General features: G+C 42.0%; 1 protein-coding gene across 1 annotated transcript in view; it reads right to left on the bottom strand.

Moving 5' to 3' along the window:
- Positions 1-20,762, bottom strand: part of gli1 (GLI family zinc finger 1) — a 48,609-nt gene that overhangs the window by 14,071 nt on the left and 13,776 nt on the right. Inside the window, exon 2 of the mRNA XM_063912084.1 lies at positions 58-167. Within this exon, the coding sequence (XP_063768154.1) occupies positions 58-128 (71 nt within the window). The 5' untranslated portion in view covers positions 129-167. The remainder of the gene's footprint in view (positions 1-57; positions 168-20,762) is intronic.

Below are 20,762 nucleotides of genomic sequence, written 5' to 3'. Positions count from 1 at the left end.
AAAATGCAGCCACAGACTAATGATTGAGGACGTAGCACATGTTCAGATCTATCTTACCCTCTGGAGGGTTGGCTGGGTGAGGTCTCGTAGTGATACAGCCCCTGATGTGGCTGCATGTCCACTGGCATTGGAGCTCCGAGACCTACTGCTCCCCAAACACCCTGGACCTGACACAAAGAAAAAAAGGACATGGTTATGACGAAGCAAGGAAACTAAAACAAACCCCACCAAACTAAACTAAACTACACAAGAATGAAAAGCCAAGTAGACAATTGTGGTTGGAGAAAAAAAGAACATGTAGGATGTTAATAACAGACCAAACCAAGCTACACAGTTGAAGGGCAAGAAAAACTCCCTCTGAAAGCTTGAGTCATACTTATTTAAAACAACGCTAGTACAATTGACTAAATGCATGGCGTAAAAGTACCAAGTAAAGATGCTGAAACCACAGAAGAAATACATTTACACAAATAGTTCAGATATGTCCTGCGATCATGCATTATTATATTACTGACAGTCAGTAAAACACAGAAGGTGAGGAGTCTTATTTTGTCAAGAATGAAAGCTAGAAGCACTCATAGTGGACGGTGTTAAACGTGCTGCTCTCCCTGCTGCATCCGTCATAGTTTATTGGATTAGTTGTATGTGTGGAATGTAATCTCTTAATTGCAGAAATGTTCCTAACTGTAGTCAGTCTTTGAATGAATAAATGCAAATACAAAATGATACAATTGACCTGATAAGGGTTTAAACAAAACAACTTGAAAAAAAATTCAACTCCACAGTATCATAATCAGAGTCATTTTGGTGAACAGGAGGCTAACTTCATTACAGGTATGTTGGCAGTAAATGTAAATTAAAGGTCAGTTGTGTGGTACTTTATGTGTCAGAATCGAGGGGTTACTCTTTTTAACTTTGAATGACAAAAATGCTTGATTTAATTCCGCATATTCATAGCAATATAAGCATCTAAAGCTCTATTCGGAAAACTTAAAACATGTCATCAATAAATATTTACAATAAGACAACATGTAAATGAATATGCCCTAAAAATAATTGGAATTGATCTAAGGAACAGACAACTTCTGTCCTGATGTGCCCTGACAGGCTCCTACAGATCAGACAAAACCCTGTGACACAAACAGCAGGTTTGGCTGTAATCTTTCTTCTGTAAACAAAGTCGCGCACCTCAACACTGCTGACAGACACTAAAAACCTGCCGCACCTTCCCTTCCTGTAAAGCAGCAATCACCACGGAAAGAGCATGCAGAAGAAGAAAATGTGGGTTTTACCTCAAAGGTTTAAAAACAAATACTTACAGGACATTAGCAAAACAAACAGAGAAAAAAGTAAAAGTACAACAAAGCAGTCTTTTGTATGAAACTCATATTGAGATGGTATCTTTCAGCAAGAGTGCAAGTGCAGGGTAATTCTAGATCTTGGGGAACATGCACCTGCTCATTACATCCAACCACATCATTGCAGGTGCTAATAATCGGGACTGTGGGCTCTAACATGGTTACACAGGTAATTAGGACCGAAAATTACTGTACACGTTCTCTGATGTTGTAGCTACCACACATTGGGAAAGGCCAAATGTGTTAATACAAGTCTTGGTCATTTGTCAAATCAACTTAATTACATACAGTTAAGGAAAACTTAAGAGAGCACTCCAAATGTTTCTTAAATCTTTATCTCTACATGTATGACAGCCATTCCAGTGTCCGTTGAATTTCAACACAGAGAAAAATTGTCAGTAGTTTAGAGAATACATTAAAAATATATATAATAAATTGAACTCAAAGACATACTTAATATTTAATGAAAGACTCTCTTAATTTTTTCCGGGGCTGTATATACAATGCATATTGAGTTTGAACTTTACAATTGAGAAAGGAGATAAATAAAGACAAGAGCTGCAACAATTAGTTGACAAATCGCGTATTGAAATATAATTCATAAACTTTTGAATCCCAAAAAGTGGCAGGAAATGCAATTTTAGCTTGTCATTTTTGCAAATGTTCAGACATTGATTAGACCAACAAAAAAAATCTAGAAAATATATTTGCAGATGAATCAATGATCAATTTATGCATGAATGGCAGCCATCTTTTTCCCAATTCTTAACATGTTTGTGTTGTGTTGTGTACCTTTTTATCTTTAATTTATCATTTATTTCCATGATCCATTAACGTTTTAAATTAAAAAAGAAATCATAATCTGACACAATGCTCTTTTACTTTGTATTTTAGTCGTTGCCATGTATGTAGCACCAAAATATCCCATTGCTGCTGTTCATGTGACAAGTGTTCAAACCTAAACTGAGAAAGCTTCTGTTCCCTGCAGATGAAAGCTCTGTGGTTTGAGTGTGACAGGTTGCCAGGCCTGTTATGTAGTAGCACAAGTGTTAAAAGGGCAGTAGGGACCTATTTAAGCCCACAAGCCACCAGGGGGATTTGATACGCAAAGTTAGCGACTGGTTAAATGATGGGGGTGGTCCGGGGCTAATTGCATATATTCAGCGCCTGCTTCGGATGGGTGTATGATAATTAGCCGGAAGCGCTAAATAGAGATCTTGCCCAGCACCTCAGCTGTCCAGAACTCATAAATACCAAGAAGGGGGTCGCCAGACTGCCAGTCACACACACACACACACACACACACACACACACACACACACACACACACACACACACACACACACACACACACACACACACACACACACACACACACACACACACACACACACTCTGACACACCTGTCAGTCTCGCCAGGGGGTAGCATAATAATCCAGTGGCCACCAAGTCTGCAGAGAATGTGTGTGTGAAAGAGTGAGTGTGACTGAATATACCGGAGCAGTTTATACTGTACTAAGCACAGTGGCTGGTGTGTAAGAACAGGGAGTTTGGGAAACAAGTGTATTTGCTGTGGTGTGTGTGTGTGTGTGTGTGTGTGTGTGTGTGTGTGTGTGTGTGTGTGTGTGTGTGTGTGTGTGTGTGTGTGTGTGTGTGTGTGTGTGTGTGTGTGTGTGTGTGTGTGTGTGTGTGTGTGTAAGAGAGAGTGTGTTTGACATGAGAAATGGTGGTGGATCTAGAATACGAGTGAATAATGCATGAGACCACCTGTGCAAAAGCAAGCTGGAAAACTTTTGAAAAACATGATTCCGAGTGTTTCTCTAGGGAGCAAGGCAGCAAATTACTGTTCAGGGTGCACACACCCAACTTTGTGTTGTGTAATTCATTTGCATGTTACATAGAGTATGCTCTTATTTAGTTCATTGCTTTAAAGAAAGTGCAAATATAGAGTTATTCAACAGATTTCATGATTGCAAAGCATCCCCATCTTCTAGAAAATTACACTGCGTTCTACATTTCGGCAGGGAATGCATCAAGATTTCATATTTGATCAATATAATGTGGAATTGTTTCTGATGTATCTTCCTATGTGTTCATTTATGTATGCATGTAAGTACATATGATTTCATAAATGCAGGGTGCTGACACAGGTGTCGTGGCATTACGCTATTTTAGGTCAAAATCTTGTGAGAAACTCTCCTGGAGGTTGCTCCTCGTGTAATTTCGCGGTGTTGGGTTTTAGAGGGATGGGGCTAAGGCATATTAAAAACACCAAACCTATAAATCAACGGCTAACTAAACAAGTCTGTGGCACAGCGAGCTGGGCAGGAACCAGGGTGCTGAAGATGAGGACAGGAAGTCCAGCCACTTTATACACCCAAAACCTCTCCGTTCAAACACTCCAGCTTCAGCTTCATCCCCTAGAAGTTAGCCACACCTAAAAGCCAGACACCTCAAACCTCACACAAACACTTCCTCAACATTATTCACTATACATGGGAAAATGATGAAACCAGTGTGAGAAAACAGGGTATGAATATAGCAGCAGTACACAAATGTTTGTGAAAAATCTTTTGCATAAAGAGATTTATCAGTTACTCTTAAAACAATTCTGACAAAAGCTGTTGTTATTATAAACAGCAATATGTAATACACACATTTAATTAATTGAGCAATTTATTAATCAACTAATGTGTGAGGTGTATTGTATATTTTAAATCTTCCTGTTGTTAAAAAAGGAAGAATGGCCTGATATATCACACATTTGGTGTTTGGAGACCCCAAAGTGACTTCCACAATATCACCCATCGAGAAACATTTTAAAGCAGGCTCTGAATCCTGAAGTAGCATGGCTGACTTTATGGATGACATAATCAAAGTTTACCTCCAATTACTGAATATTTTTAAACAAGCCCCAAAAAGAACTGACTTGTGGTCTAATATATTTCCATTAATCTCACGTTCTTACTCACCCTACCAGCACAGCTTAACACCAATAAATAAAATATGGTTTTGTATCCCTACTGGTCTATTACTCATTCACTGTCAGAAACCCAACCGCAGCACTGTAAATACTCCACTCAGCAAATCCCGATACTAACTACTACTTCAGATCTAACACATTATTCCTCTTTTGAATCAAAGGTTGGATTCAAATAATAAACCCTCGCTTGCTTCAACACACCGGGCTGTTTTGTTTTTTCAGCCTTACTTGGTGTGGTATGAACTGTAGCTTACAGTGGCTAATGTTAGATTATGTCAGCAAACTTGAGGTAGATGTATACTATTAGTATTTGCATTACTGTTGGATGACAATATAATGCTAAGACATTGGAACAGTGCAAGTAGAAAAGATGCTTTGAGTAAAACTAATACTGGTCACCTCAGCCAAGTCTTCAACCAGCAGTTTTGACCCAATGCCCACCACCCTGGTAAAGGCCTGTCTTCCCATCCTCTGCCATCCAGTGGAAAACATCATAAATGCTTCTCTTGCCTCTGGTGTGGTACCATCAAGCTTTAAAATGGCAGCAGTCATCCCCATTTACAAAAAGCCAGGCTCTGATCCAGACGACCCCAACAACTACCGTCCAATCTCCAACCTCCCTTTCCTCAGCAAAATCTTGGAAAGAGCAGTGGCTGCACAGCTTCAACATCACCTGTCCCACCATGAACTCTTCGAACCCCTCCAATCTGGTTTTAGAACCCACCATAGCACTGAGACCGCCCTCATCAAAATCACTAATGACATTCTGCTTGTTGCCGACAATGGCCTCATCTCCATCCTCATCCTCCTTGACCTTTCTGCAGCTTTTGATACTCTCTCCCATACCATCCTTCTCCACTGCCTCTCTGAGCTCATCGGGCTCAGTGGTTCAGCACTGTCCTGGTTCCGGTCCTACCTCACAGACCGGAAACAATTCATCACCCTAAATGGCTCCAACTCTCATACAGCACCCGTCAACCATGGCGTGCCCCAGGGCTCTGTGCTAGGTCCTCTGCTTTTCACTATTTACATGCGTAAACATGGACTCAACTTCCACTGCTACGCCGATGATACCCAACTCTATATCAGCACAAACCCCTCCTCCCAGCTCCCACCCTCACAACTTGTCAACTGCCCGCAGGAACTCAAATCATGGATAACCACAAACCTACTCAAACTAAACAGCAATAAGACAGAGTTCATGGTGGTGGCCCCTGCACCAATGCTCAGGAAAGTTGGTGACCTGGCCCTGGTTGTGGATGGCTGCTCCATTTCCCCATCTCCTGAGGTGCGCAACCTGGGCGTCATCCTGGACTCCACTCTCTCCTTCCAGTCCCACATCAACAATATCACCAAGTCTGCCTTCTACCACCTCAGAAACATCTCACGACTCCGGCCTTCACTCACGCATTCAGTCACAGAGACACTCATCTATGCCTTCATCACCTCCCGTCTGGACCACTGCAATGGTGTCCTGTCTGGACTGCCCACCAAGGCCCTTAGCAGACTCCAGTACGTCCAAAACTCAGCTGCCAGGGTTCTAACCCACACAAAGCCCTGGCAGCATATCACTCCCATCCTCCAACAGCTCCACTGGTTGCCAGTCAAGTCACGCATCACCTACAAGATCCTCCTGCTCACCTACAAATCTCTCTATGGACTCTCACCACAACACCTCACAGATCTCCTCCACCCTTACATTCAGTCACGTTCCCTGCGGTCCTCTGACAAGGACCTGCTGGCCACTCCCCGCACCAGATTGCGAACTTTTGGGGACAAGGCCTTCTCTGCCAATGCTCCCACACTCTGGAACAGTCTACCACTCCACGTCCGCTCTGCCCAATCCCTGTCCCTGTGGCCCAAAAAGCACCTCAAAACATTTCTCTGCACTAAGTCCTTTGATCCCTAACCCCGTCTCCCCTTTTCCCCTCCCTATTTGTAAAGCGACCTTGGGTATCATGAAAGGCGCTATATAAGTTTAAGTTATTATTAATAAATAAAAGTTAACATAGCCCACAAAAATCCAATGGTCATTCCAGAAAAAATTAAAGCTGTTGCAGCAAAACATCTGATTGTGTTGATTTAATGAAGATGTGTGTATTGCTTTTTCAACATTAAAACCAAGAATCTGTTATTTAAGGATTTAAAAGTTAAGTCTTGCCTAAGAAAACCAAACAAGGTTACATATCATTTTTCAAAATGGGCAGACACATGGCCTGGGGAGTGCGTTTATTTACTTTTCCTTCTGATGACGTGTAGAGTGTAATTTTATCCAAACAATAACTTAGTAAAACACCATCGTAATCTGTATAAGTATAGTAGATGGCAGGGCTTGGAGTACATAGGTGACTTTTTTCTTAATGGTACGCATCTGTCCCACCAACCTCAGCTCTCAGGTGAGTTTGTATGTGTGGTAAACAATGACACACATTGTTTAGTCCTCCACGGTTTGGCCATTTGTGACATTCTCATTAAGCATCATTCCTCCTTCCTCTGAGTAAGTCTCTAGGGAGGACAGATATTTCCACAGGTCACTGGTTGTGTCAGACAAAAGGACTGATCCAACTCTGCTTCTGCACTTCTTTTCTCCTGAGTGTAACACTAAACTGGGGCTCACACATGCCCCCCGCTCCCTCCCCAGCCAATGTAGAAAGAGGCATTTAATGACAGCCCCTCTCCTCTTAACCTCATTTCTCTTCCACACTCAGATGGAATGTGAGTATACGGCGTGTGTTTGCTGGATAATCTCTTACTTAGACAACACAAAACAGCCTAAATCAAACCGGCACACATCTTTGGAGCATGTCCTGCAGTGTAAACACCCGTCTGAAACTATTTTGTCCCCCACCCTCTCCCTCATTCCCTCCTCTCATTTTGCCTTTTCCATTGCTCTGTATCTCTATCTCTGGCTATCTCCTGCTCTCGCTCTCCTTCTTCTCCCCCACTGCCTCCACCCTCTCCCTCATTCCCTCTCTCCCAGCTCATTCCTGCTCTTGCGACCTCTCCCTTGCCCCTCCCCCTCCTGGTGAAGCAGCAGTCGAGGTGGGTGTTCTCTGGCTGTTATGACTTGAGAGACGATAATGGCAGCTATAATGTAGCCAGCCGTTCCTGATGTGGCTGGGCTTGTGGGGGATTCTGTTGTGTTAGGGCTGGAGACTGAGCGAGGGGAGGGAGGGGGGAGATGAAGGTGGGGCTTGGGACCTCAGCCAACCACAGTCCAGATTCTAACTCATTTTCTTTTTCATTTTTTTCTCTCTTTCCTCACCCACCAACTTTTTCGGGCCCTGTTGTTTTCCTTTGCTGGTAAACTTTGTTTTTAAATTCTGGCTTTGTTTTTGTAACCCCCACCACCCCACCCAACACAGACTCTCCTCCTTCACTGCTTTTCTCCCCCACCCACCCTCCCTCCCTTGTGTTTTAACCCCTTTTACCCAGACTCTGTAAATTCCTCACAGCTGCTATAATGTGATGGGGGCTAATGGTGTGACCAGCAAAAGGCCACAGGGCCGGAGACATCACTGTAATGTACAATAAGCCCCATTCACTGACCTGCTGCAGGGAAGATTAATGTCATATCTGCTTAAACAGCCACTATGAGTTTCCTTTAACAGCTTTAATTACTCTCTAACCAGAACACTTCAAAAGACACCGGACCGAGGCATTATCCTCATGTGAGCAGGTTAAGAAGTAGTAGTAGAGCAGGTATTGGCTGGGCCTGGCAATAATTCATCATCATTTTCATGATCAGTGCTATGATGATAATGTTTTGATTGTAATATCTATATTTATCTCTGACTTTTCATATGTTCACTCTGGCCACTTTCTTTTGCAACTGCACAGCAATTTGACTTAAGATAAATAAATCTTGATGTCAGACCTTAACTACTTGTCTCTATAGGAAACACCAAGGAGTAGATTGGAAATGAGTCGTAGTCTGTGTTTCTGCATCTCAATAAATTAGATCAAAAGTCTTTTTTTCAATATAAACTCTAATTAAGTGTGGTCTGTTACAGGAAGCTGTGTAGAAAAGCAAGCAAGTATTGAACAGCTGTAGCACTACGTTTATAGAATTTCTTAATTGAATTGAATTGAATGTTTTTTAAGCAAAATTAAATTAAAATCTGTATACATACTTATAATAGGATATGTTTTGATAATTTGCTAGTTGATTCTCTTTTAGAAGGAAGAATCCCTGAAGCCCTAAACTAATGTTTACTACACTCACACTGTGTTTTAATACAGTCAACACCATAACCCAGGTTTCAAGCCTCCTGATTCGCACTTCGCCTATTCCTGTACTGTAAACTGCTGGCTGAGGAAGCTGCGGTGCTGATGTCTCACTGCTGGGGTTCTCACCTTGTCGAAATGTCAGAATGAAACGTTGATCCCTTGTTGCTACACAGCCGGAGTGACTGATGACAGACAGCGGGCCACTAAAGGGATTCAGAGCCGCAGATCTGCATAACTACAAACTGAGGATAGCAGAAAAGAGGAGAGCAGACAGAGTGGAAAACTCCATCTGATTACTATTTGGTGAACTTCTTTGCAAACTGAGCGGCATGTTCTGATTTAAAAACGATAAAAAGTTAGGCCAGGAGCAGCAGTATCAGAAGAAAAAGACGTTTTTTGTCAAACTGTGGAACGGTTAAGGGCGTAGAGAAGAGCAAAGAGGGTGAAGTGTTTGCTAAATACACCGACAGAATACATTTTAGTGCAGAAAGTACCGTCATTTACTCAAGCTGCCTTGTAGAGCAACACACTGCCTTTGCTGCAGAGTCATGATTACTGTTTTACCAGTAACTGTCGGCCTGATCAGTCTGTGACTCGATAGTGTTTGTTTTAAGATTATGAGCGGTTCACCTCTCCTTGTTTTCATTTGCCTGCACAAGCAGCGTTTTGTACTGGCTGCTGAGCAGCTTTGCTTTCTCAGATGAGTTAGATGTTTAACATTTGTCAGTTCAGGGATTTCGACTAACAACACTATCAAGAGGACAGACTGGCTACCAACACATGTGTGAGTGTTTCCTTCCTCTTTAGTCTCCCCCATAACTCGCTGTTCCTTCACTCCTCCACAATCCTACTTTTTCTCTGTCCAGGCCACCCACCCGCTATCCTGCACATACCTGTGGTTTCCTGTACCCTGCTCCCCTTCTCTCCTCCCTCCTCTCTTTACCTCCAGCTTCTTTCCTCCCCCCACTCACCTTCCTCCCCTTTCAGTCTACAAAGTAACATCGAACTATTGTCTTGTCTTACCCCTTTTATTTCTCTGCTCGTACTACTTCTGCATGGCTGTGTATCAGGTAGGTTTTACTCCAACCACAACTATTTCTTTGAACTCCTTTTATGGAGGAGAAGCGGAGGGAAGAGGGGGATGAAAAAAGGAGAGAATGGATGGATGGATAAAGCAGATGAGAAGAGGTTGATTCACACAGCTGGCTCCCAGCTGTAGACCGAGGCAGCGCGTAAAAAATGCTCCATCTATAAACAACTACAAGCCCAGCCCCCATTTTCAAGAAAAAAAGAGCAGAACTTTGTCATTGTAAATCCTGCTAAGCACTCATCTTCACCTTCACCAGCACTCAAGACCGTCACCCGACTGCTCTTTTCTTCCCATCCTTTCTGTATCTCTACGTCATATTTCCTCCTGGTTTTTGTCCACTTATCCATGCTGAGGCTTTACTGTTGCTGTGACTGGAGAAGATTTACAAGCCCTTGATTTGTACTTAAACTGCCAATAATCTCCCTGACACCAGCAGAAGGAAAACGTCCTCTGCTAAATATCAGTGGAGTGGGCTGTAACACATTGAAACAGACAAACATCAGATAATAATCTGTTCGGTTTATAGAAAGACCGCAGTGATTATAAGAAAAATAATAATCCTAACAGTCCTGGGTGGGCAGGCGATATTTATAGCCGGCCTGCTGCTACTTATATTCGTTTGCTGTATAGCACAGCTGGAAGTGAGGGAGGAGAGCGAAGAGGTGGAAAACTTGTGAGGAAAAGGAGACAGAGGAAAGGGAGACAGAGGGGGCTCCAGGGCATGGCGGTGGGAGAGTGTGTGGGGGCGGATACCCAAACGCATGTGTGTGGCTCAGAGCAAGACGGACAAAGGAAGGCAGAGCGAGAAACATAGACAGGGAGTGCACTACGTGAGGCTGTGTTTATGTGTGTGTTTGCATTCGGTGTGTGGGAGAAACCGCTGCGAAGACCCTCCGAACAGCGACAGACGAGGCCTGCGGGCCACCAGACTCACACAGTGACCACAGCTCTGAGAGCCTCTCACAGGAGGGAAGCAAGACACAGACAACACAACAGGAAACATCCTCTGGACAGGATTCATCAAGAAAAGGACATGTGGAATTACTTGAATGGTTTTTTTTTAGATAGTGGCAAAGCTGTGTCATGAGTAGACTTGAAGGCAGGTTCAATACCGGAAAAAAAATGTTTGTGCAGGTGGCTTCAAGAGAGGCCGAAGTTGAGACTACACAGGAGAACACACTTCTACAGAATGAGAGATAAAAACCTGCTCTTCCTATTGCTCATCCTCACAGTATCAATGATTGCGTTATATGAGCATTTCCTTCTGTATGTGTTTATACAAAAATTAGGCTTCAGTACCTGGGTTAAATATATTAATTACATTATAAAAAAATTAATTTGAGATGTGTCACAATTTTTATTACACGAGTGTAACATTTCAACTTCCCCAATTATTTTAGAATATTAAAAAATGATGTCAAACTAGTGACACAAGCTGACAATTCTGAGAGTTTCCTAATTATCCAGGAGAAATGTATTTATCTAAGGACTAAATACACAAGACAATGTTGGCAACTTTGACCTCTCATAAGCCCGTCTGTATGCCGACATCATGTTTCAGAAGTGGCCCCTCGCTGACATTTGGGACAGCATGCAAACATTGAGTCGTCACAAACCGAAGCCTGACCTGTCACCGTACTGTAAGAGCAGATGTATGCTATAAAGAAAATATGTGTGGACACCATAGGCCGTGGTGGAAATTTGAGCTGAAAGTCTTTTAGAGACCCTGGTATGTCTCTTAAACTGCTCATTATAAACATCATAAACAATTCACCAGTATCTCCCCCCTCAGAATATAAACTGTATTTAAATGAGTCCCAGCAGCTGAGAACATGTAGAGACATGTCTTCATCAGGTCTCAGTTGTATAACTAAACATGCACATCTGTGTGTTTGTGTGTGCACCCTTCATAAGGGTCACTGTATTACACCGTGTTATATCATCACTTTCATGCTTTCCCACAACCTGCCTCTTCTCCTTTTTACCCCCTCCTTCTTCAAACTATTTGCCCCCAATTGTCTCTTCCTCTAACTCTTTGTACCTTTTTAAAAGAAAGAAAGAAAGGAAGAAACCTTTCTACAGTTTTACATTATTGGCTCTTTTCGTTGCCTGCCTTTCTGTGTTTTTGCAAGAATTTTGAAAAAAACATTTGCAAAACAACACATGCTTTCCTCCTGTGCTCAAATTTGTCTCAGTCCACAACTCATCTGCCTTGTATGCCCACTGGGAATCTGCAGTAAACCATAAATCATCTGGAAACTGATGACTGCTGCGATCTGTTGATGAAAAACAGTAGGGATGGAAAAAAAATCTTCTTTTTCATTCTGCTTGCCATTCACCTAAACAAACCTCATCAATTTTCACTGAACAAATTAGAGAGCAGCTATTTGGATCACATACACAGAGACATACAGCAAAATGTGCACTTCTCCTGTGTGGTCCTCCTCAGAGCTGCTGACTTCATAACTAATATATCGCAGGCGTTTAGTTTAATACCCAGATGTTGGTAGGGGCAAGGCATCCGGGCCCGTGTTAGCTTTTAATTGGCTGGGATCCCTGAGCTGGTGTTTAGGGCTTAGCATGTGACTCAGGGAGTCACACGCAGCCAAAAGCACCCCCACACAAAGACAAATGCACACACACATTCCCTGGACGAATGAAAGCTTGGCCGGGTTCAGGATCATATGCTGTCAGGAAGAAATAGTCATGGCTGTCCAGTCTACAAACTAAACAAACACGGACTACACACACACACACACACACACACACATATACACACACCCATGCACATACACATAGGGAGTTACATCTTTGAGATCCCAGGACACACTGACGCCAAGCTACTGAAGGTTGCACCGAGCAGCAGCCATGTTATCTGCAGGGCTGATTATAAAAGTGAGAAAAAAAAAGATGCATACTATAGAAAGAAGATCCTACAACTGTAGATCTCTTTTGGTCAAATTGCAAATGCTCATAAGCAAGGTGATTGTGAGTGTGTGTGCGTGAGAGCTAGTGTGAGCGTCTTGAGTTCCCACCAGGGCTGTAATTAAGTAGCATTAACATAACTAAAAGGCAACAAATCAGCTAATCGGCTGGCTGTAAGTTGGTTGGGGGAGAGGAGTTTACACACACACAAACACACGCACACCACAAAAAACACAAAGTGATTTAAACAGTTGCACAGACTTCAAATGAAAACCACATAAGAACATGTTTAACTATCTGAACTGCATCTCATTGGAATTGATGATGTAATAATTCCTTAAGTTGGGAACACATTTTGGCAAGTTTTTAAAATATGTAGCTGTGGGAGACCCCACACATGAAGAATGCCTCATCAGTTTGGTCAACACTGTATCTTGTTCAAGTGGTGGCACCACACGTTACACAACAAGATTTTAGACAGGCCTCAGAGCTGTCACTCCAACTTTTCTTTGTATTCTTTTGAGCGGCCACTTGTTGCAGAAGTCTTCCGCCACATGTTTGTGTATCATCAGACATTCACGAAAATGAAAAAGGGTGTAGAACATGATCTGACTGTGTGAGGGGCTGAATGAGGGAACTAGAGCGTTTGTGCAATTTGCTAGTCTTAGCATGCAAATATCATCAGTAAAAATATTGAATAATTTTAATCAGGATCTGATTGGCTTAGGAAGGTTTAGGATTGAGACTCACACACTACTAGCATGTGCACACATGTGATGTGGTATGTTTAATGTAGCAATGAACCAATAATAGAGAAGAAATAGAAGAATCAGACCCCACTTTAACTAGGAAAGTAAAAGTATTTTATAATGTTTTCTAGTGCCTAAATGATATGTCCAACGTTTTCTAGTGATAAATGTTGAATGTAAACAAAACGGTTTGTTTACAGTGAGAATGCAAAAGGGTACATTTCACATATTGCAAGTGAAGTTTAAGAATAAGAGCAACCACACCAGTATTTCCTCTTTTTTTGCAGGATGCTGTCAGCGTGCATGTGTCAGCCATGAAGCCAGTGATGTCGGACGCAGGAGAAGGAACAGATCAGAGCACATACACAACACATTTTAAAAGGCTTAATGGTTGGTCAATTTCACAAAGTCTAGCCAGTTGTCAAGGCATCAGTCCACACACAATCAGTGTAACTGGTTTCCATTAACATTTGGTCAAAGAATGACCCTAAAGATGTTTAAATGTCTGTCAGATGCTGCCATTTAAATCAGAAGAGTGTGGAAGATGTTTAGCAACCACACAAGCTTTCTGCTACTTGTGCATGTAAACACTGATCCTATCTTATGCATGAGGAAGGGGCTCCCTTTCACCGAGTCTCAGCCCTAAATTCCAGTCTGTATCTCCGAGCAGTGCTCAGTGATGCGCAGGGAGCACACAAACACAGACACACACATGAGAGCTCACTATCTTTGTGCACAGACTCAAGTGTATAAATGCATACTGGACACAACGCTCACTTGATTAGACGTAAACTAACTCACAAATACTGAAAGAGATGTACGTGCAAACAGATATATGTAAAACAACAGAGACACACACATACAGGGATTTGAGAAGACAGACTGATGGCCTCGATGACCTGAAGACCTGATGTGACAAAAACAATAAGAAGGGCACGATTTACGTCAGCGGCTCTTGAATGGTTCACTAAAGACCTTCAAATGCACACACAAACACACATTGTCTATGTCCAGCTCTATTACTGAAGGATTTTCAAACAGTCCTGCTAAGCAAGGCAATTTTATTGTACTTGTTCTGGAGTGGACTATCACATTTAGTAAAATGAAAAAAAGCAGTACAATCTAAACCGAGAGTCTAAGTTATGTGTCCTGAACAACGGCCTCTTCCTACAAAATCATTCAGTTTAAACCCTCAAAAAAAGAAAAATTATAAGAAAGATATTAAACCCCCCCCCCAAAAAAAAAAGTACAAAGAATGTGCAGCATGTCAATATGAGTTCCTCTCTTAGAGTCTACTCCATTATCAACAAGCCAGTGATATTCAGTGTCAATATTCTCCAGCTCATATTTTTCCAGACAAAACTTTCTTTATTTTAGACTGTATGACAAACTTTAAGTTGTTTGGTAATTCCTGTTAAATGTTTTCTTCAACTTAAATTAGCTTTTTCATAATCTTGAGTCAAATATTAAATATATCTTGACCTTCAAGTTTCAAACCAAATACAACAATAACAAAACACACAATATATTATCTTTGGAGATGTGTTTATATACACACATGGATGCATAATTTGCAATAAACAAAAATTCATTAACTAAATAAAATCATGTCTTTGGGACTCGACGTATGGGAAATTAAAGATAAAAGGATTGCGAGGAGAGTATAGTTTGACCATTGTTTCCTGTAGAGAGAAAAAAAGGAGGTAGAGTGATTCACTTGAGATGGAAAAAAATCTGGCGGCAGTAATGTTTCTGTGCAGCGGGCGACTCGCAGTCTGTGTGTGGTATTCATGCTTGCCTTTCTGTGCTACAAAGCAGGGATGGGGTGAATCAGAAGGGATGGAAAGAGGGAGAAAGACAGAGAGGTAGAGAAAATGACAGTGACAAAGAGAAACAGGAAAAAAGAGGGAGAGAAAGAGAGCGAGCTGTGTTGAGCGGCACTATGCTTCAGCAGTCCTTTTGACTGAGAAGAGAGGGACTGGAGACCTATTGTTGAAATCCCATTCCTCACTGTATTGTCCGACCTTATCAACCCAGGGTCACAAGGAACAATGGCGAATGCTCCCATAAGTTTGAATTTGTTCACAGTGTCTCTGAAAACTGAAAACGCAGGTGTTGTATCTGTTAAACCTTTAAGGAGGCAAGCAAAAGTATGTGATGTCATCAGGCCCTTAAGTATTATTGATAATGTTATAATGTAGATTAAAACGCAAGGGTTATCATGGATTATTTATTTCTGCAACCCTGAGTTACAAACTGCAAGTGTGGAGTTTGAAATAAGTGGAAATTTACAAGGCTGGTTCAAATGAAAGAGGCATTTGAGTTGCATTATGGGAAATGTAGGATCGTTTGCTTTTAGAGCTACAATTAAACTCAATGAAATCTCAACTTCTGCTGCTTCAAATTGTTCCTCAAATGTCTCTCTTCCTGATTTTACAATATTAATTTGATGATTATTTTATTCATGACAATAACAACTCCAATCAATTTATCTTCAGTGATATCATGACAACTTAAAACAATGGCAGAATGACTCATTTTGTGTCGAGTATTACATAATTCAACACCAAAAAACCTATATTACCCATAGTTTATTAGAATTATAGAATTATTTATGCTTCTAACTTTTATCCTTTTAATGACAACTACAGCCAGGGTTTGACTGCAGCTGCATGAACACAACAAATTATTCTCTCTGTGTAAAAATGATATAAACTTACTGAATGACATGATACCTCAGATCCAATGCTAAGCGGCTGCTGTAATAATATCGAGCATGAAATAACTTGCCTTTAGTTTAATTCTTTAGTGTCTCTAAAAGTTTTTTCATGTTGCTAGAGAATAAAAAGCGAAAAATCCACCTGTGCCATTAAAAAAAGAACCTGTCCTCTTGGGTCATCAGACGTGTCTTATTCATTACCAGCTATAAAGCCTGACAAAGAGAAAGCTTCTAGTCCTTCTTCTGCCTCTTCACTCCCTCTCTCTTTTGGAGAGGGGAATCATTCAGCGGCTGAAAAGGTTAAAGTCTAGCCGAGCGCTGGGGTTCCTGCGTCTGCCAGGGGCACCTGAAGAGGGGCAAACATTTACCAGCAAAGAAAAGAGGGGGAGAAAAAAAATCAACAGGCTGCCCGAGAGCTGCAGGGTCCGCAGTGAGTGCCGGTGAGGGCCCTTCCACAGTTTGTCTTGTAATTGAGTCAATTGTTGACCCCTTGTTCAGCCTGCCTCAGCAAATCTTGGGAGGAAAAGCCTGCCGAATAATTAATGGTGTCTCTCCTTCTCTCCCTCTTGCTCTTCATCTGTTTATCTCCTTCTCCTCTTTACTCCCCCACTCTTTTCCCCTTGTTTTCCGTTGTCTCAGAGGATAATTGTGCTGTGACTCAAAGGCAGTCATTTAGAGGAGGGGGGCTGCTCAGGGATCTGCTGAGGCTTACAATCTTCTTTTCACCCAAATCTTTCTTACCCCCCCAACACTCACTCTCTCTCTCTTCTCTGCTGCATTCTCCTGCTTTTTCATTCCTCCTTTTGTTTGCACCGTGGGATGAATTTTAATCACTACACTCTCCACCTCCGATCTTGGTCCCCCCTTATTTTCTTCCCCTCTTTCCCCAGTCTCATTCCTGTTCCCAACTTATATCTAGCACCGCAGCACCTTCTCCCCTTACCAATCCTCCATTGATCAGCACCTCAGAAGCTCTGAGAAAACAAGGACACAGATATAGCCCTTTGATGACGAGAGGAAGGGAGTATTTGTCACTCCAGGTTTAGCATGGGCCAAATGTGTTTAACAGGCACGGGGACACATTGAGAGAATTGGGAGAGAAAGAAGGTGAGAATGACAATATGAGGGAGTTTAGGAGGGTGGTGGGAGGCGGGGGATAGCAGGACAGAGAGAGGAGGGTCGCATTCTGTTTGCGGAGAGCGATCATTTTTAAATGCCTCCTTCATTCAAGAACACTTTGTTTGCATAAGGGCTCTAGTGTTGTGCTCCTATTGTGACGGCTTATCCCGAGGGACAGTGGAAGCCGGGGACACTGTTGTCATTCACATTTCACACATTTACTTATTAGCAATGCCTTTTACTAGAATAATTTGACTCAGTGCATTAGAAAAAGAGTGAGAGTGAAAGCATATTGTTATCCACAGGAATAAGTAGAGTGCATTGCATAGAGTGATCACAGAAGTGCCAAGAGTAAAAGCTTAAGAACACCAGCAAACACATTACTTCCTTACAAGCCAAACGGTGACACTAACGACAGTTTTTTTTTTACAAGGTCCCAGAGTCCTTCCTTTTTTTTCTTTCCACAGGCCGCAAGCGGTCAGCCTGCACATTTGTCCCTGTCTGACTGGTCTGCATCAGCTGAAGACATTTAGAAGAACCATGAGGGGGTCAGACTTCTTGATTTTCTCCTTATGGTGATGTCAGGACAAGTGCATTAACCTTTAGAGCAGGTTCATTAAACAAAAGACACAGATCTATTGAACCTTGAGGCATGTACAGTATGTTTGCAGAAGTAGATAGATTTATAATTTTGAAAAACTTCACTAGTGTTAACTTGTCAGCGTTGATAATGAGTACTTTTTGGAACCTTAAGTACATTTTCATGCTTATGCTTTTGTTATTTAATGTGAAATGTGCAATGCATGACTTTTCCTTAAACAGAGTATTTTTCATTTTGGGTATTCCTACTTTTACTTAAGTAAAGAATCGGAGTACTTCGTCCCCCTCTGGTGTCAGGTTAGACATGGATCCCATCCCTTTTAATAATTGCTCTTTGAAGAATGCGTGATGAGTAAGACAATGCCATAGACTGTATTCATAAGGACAAAACCCTGTTTGATCTGGTGTTAGATAGTCTTCTCTGCCTCCCTTTCTGTCTCTCTGCAGTTTCCATAGCCCTCCTTATGGCATGTTTGTTAGGAAATCCTGAACAAATCATGACTGTTTGTTCTCTCTTTGTCAATGACGGGTTTTTATTGACTTCTACTATTGACAATCGCACGACTCCTGTTGGCCTCACACAAGCTGGTTAACGCTGTGCAAATAGGTGTATGTACACACATTCACAATCTGTCCGAAACACGCTCACAACCTGCGTCTGAATCATCCCCAGCACATTGTGTGGGTAACGGGAAGAAAGGATAGATTAGAAAGAGAAGAGGATCCTTTAAATCAATGCAAAAATTATTGTGTACACATGTTTGTCTGTCGGCCGGATTCTTTAGCTCAGCACTTTTATGTTGTTTCTATACCTAAAAAAACAAAACTGTATTTGCTTAGCTTAATGGAATTCATGTTGAAACAAGAACAGTTTTCCTCAGAACTACTATTTGTAGTTTTGAGTTTTGTTGGTGACTGATTGGATTCTGCTGAGTAGATTTGAGTTAATATTTAGGGTTTCCAAAATATAAAGCCAGAGTGTGTGTCTTACATCCTCCCTAAAATACATAAATACAGTAGCAGTTCACCTGTCATGGTTGCCATTCACAGCCATAAAACGCATCAGTGTGAATCCAGTTAACCCAATCTGGAGAGGAAAGGACTCTCCAGACTCTCTTGCTGTGACTGCAGAGCAAAAAGAAAGTTGAAGAAGGCAGGTAAAGAAACAAGGGAGTGAGAGAAAGCGAGGGAGGGCGATGAAGTAGTGAGAAAGAGGTTAACAAAAAACACACAGGGAGCTGAGCAGAGCTTCTGTGTCAATGGAAAGAGATCATGGATGCCAGTAGGGGGCTCAGCCTTCAGCACAATAGACCCCCGACTGAGCCAAGACCCTTAATACCTATACTCCTATTTCACACATCTTTTCAAAGCACCCATACAAGCCACATCCACCCCTCCTCCCTCCATCTCCTTACTCTGGACATGCCCCGTGATTGCAGCCGGGGTGACAATAGCGAGAAAACCCTCAATGGTGCGACTAGGGGCCGTCCAGAGACTCACGCAGGGGCCATCAGGGGCCATCAGGACACCTTGTCTTTGTGTATTGGGAGACAATAGTAACATCTCGGGACCAGCAGTAAAAGCTTCCTCTGTCCTGGCAGGGAGCTGTTAAGAATGACAGGGGCATCAAGTGTCGGTGATAAATGGGTCATCATCATCTGATCTAAGCCGAAGTGTGGAGCTGATAATGAGTCGCTGCGTCAAAATCACAGTTACAATTGGGAACCTGTTGTGTTGCCACAAATGACTGACGCAACCATGTGAGCACAATTGGTGTTAGTCAAACGGATGTTTTTTTTAAGACATAAATACTTTTTTCATACAGTGATACCTGGATGATGGAAAAGAATCCAGCAGAATGGTAGCAAAGTAACTGCAGTTTAATTTAGTAAACACTGATATTCATGTAGAATGTAGCAAGATGTAAAAACTTGTAATAATTAATTATGATATAATAATTTTATATGTATAATAATCATCAGAATTTAGTTATTTTCCTTCCTGTAGCAAGATCCCCCACTAAAAAAGTTTTAAACAACAGCAGAACGTATTTATTTAATGTATTCTTAAGGGTGTGTTCCGGTGCAATGAGAGAGACATGCAAACATTTCATTTCTGCCAAAAGAAAACATCTTGAAAAAATGAATCGCCGTGAGCGGGGAGGAAAAATATACCTCAACATCCTGGGCAGGTCCAAGGGAATTCTGGCTCAGACCCAAACTCTGGAAACAGGGTGAAGAAGGCCGGGCTTTGTGGAGGTATAGGGTTAGGAGCATAGTGAGGGGTGTTAGGTAACTAAGAATTCATTTAGTTTGGCAAAAATGGGAATTTTTCATGAAAAGTATGACATGAGGCTTTCAGACACCTTTCGACACCTTTTCAGAAACCCTTTCAGACACCAAGCAGGCTTACTTTTTTAGATTTTTGTTTCTAATTTATATTAAAACCAACTTATGCTATGCTTCTGAGGGAGCTTATTGCATCAGTGCTTTAGGGGCATAACCATAACCCTAACAAACTGGCCTTCAGTCATGATCTAGCTTAGCTCCACTAGCCTCTCAACCCGGCTACTGGCCTCCACTCAAGCAGACCCCCTCCTCCATTTACAAGGCCCTTCAGTAGCGGGCTGGTTGCTAGACAATGTGCTTGGTTATGTAAAGACCCTCCTGCACACAAAAGCCAATGTGGGCGCCTGTTATGTGCAGCTCTTCAGAGCCCCGGGTCAGTTAGCAGAAGAGCTCTGGCGCTAACACTCCAAGTTAAAAACGTTTGCTCTTCAATGTGTTTACGGAGAGGAGAGGATGGATCAGTGAATTATCTTCTACTGGCTAATTTCACTTCCCCTCAACTCCCAAACCCCACTTGGCTGAGGTTAAACAACTCCCTTGTTGACCTATGGGTGCATGAGAGGGTTGTATTTGGAAAGATGAGTGTGTGAATTTATGCGTGTACATGTGTACGTACACATTCTGCATAGTCTAACTGCCA

This window comes from Eleginops maclovinus, chromosome 20 (genome assembly GCF_036324505.1).
Source record: "Eleginops maclovinus isolate JMC-PN-2008 ecotype Puerto Natales chromosome 20, JC_Emac_rtc_rv5, whole genome shotgun sequence".
Classification (NCBI taxonomy): domain Eukaryota; kingdom Metazoa; phylum Chordata; class Actinopteri; order Perciformes; family Eleginopidae; genus Eleginops; species Eleginops maclovinus.
This window is presented reverse-complemented; position numbering and strand designations above follow the sequence as displayed.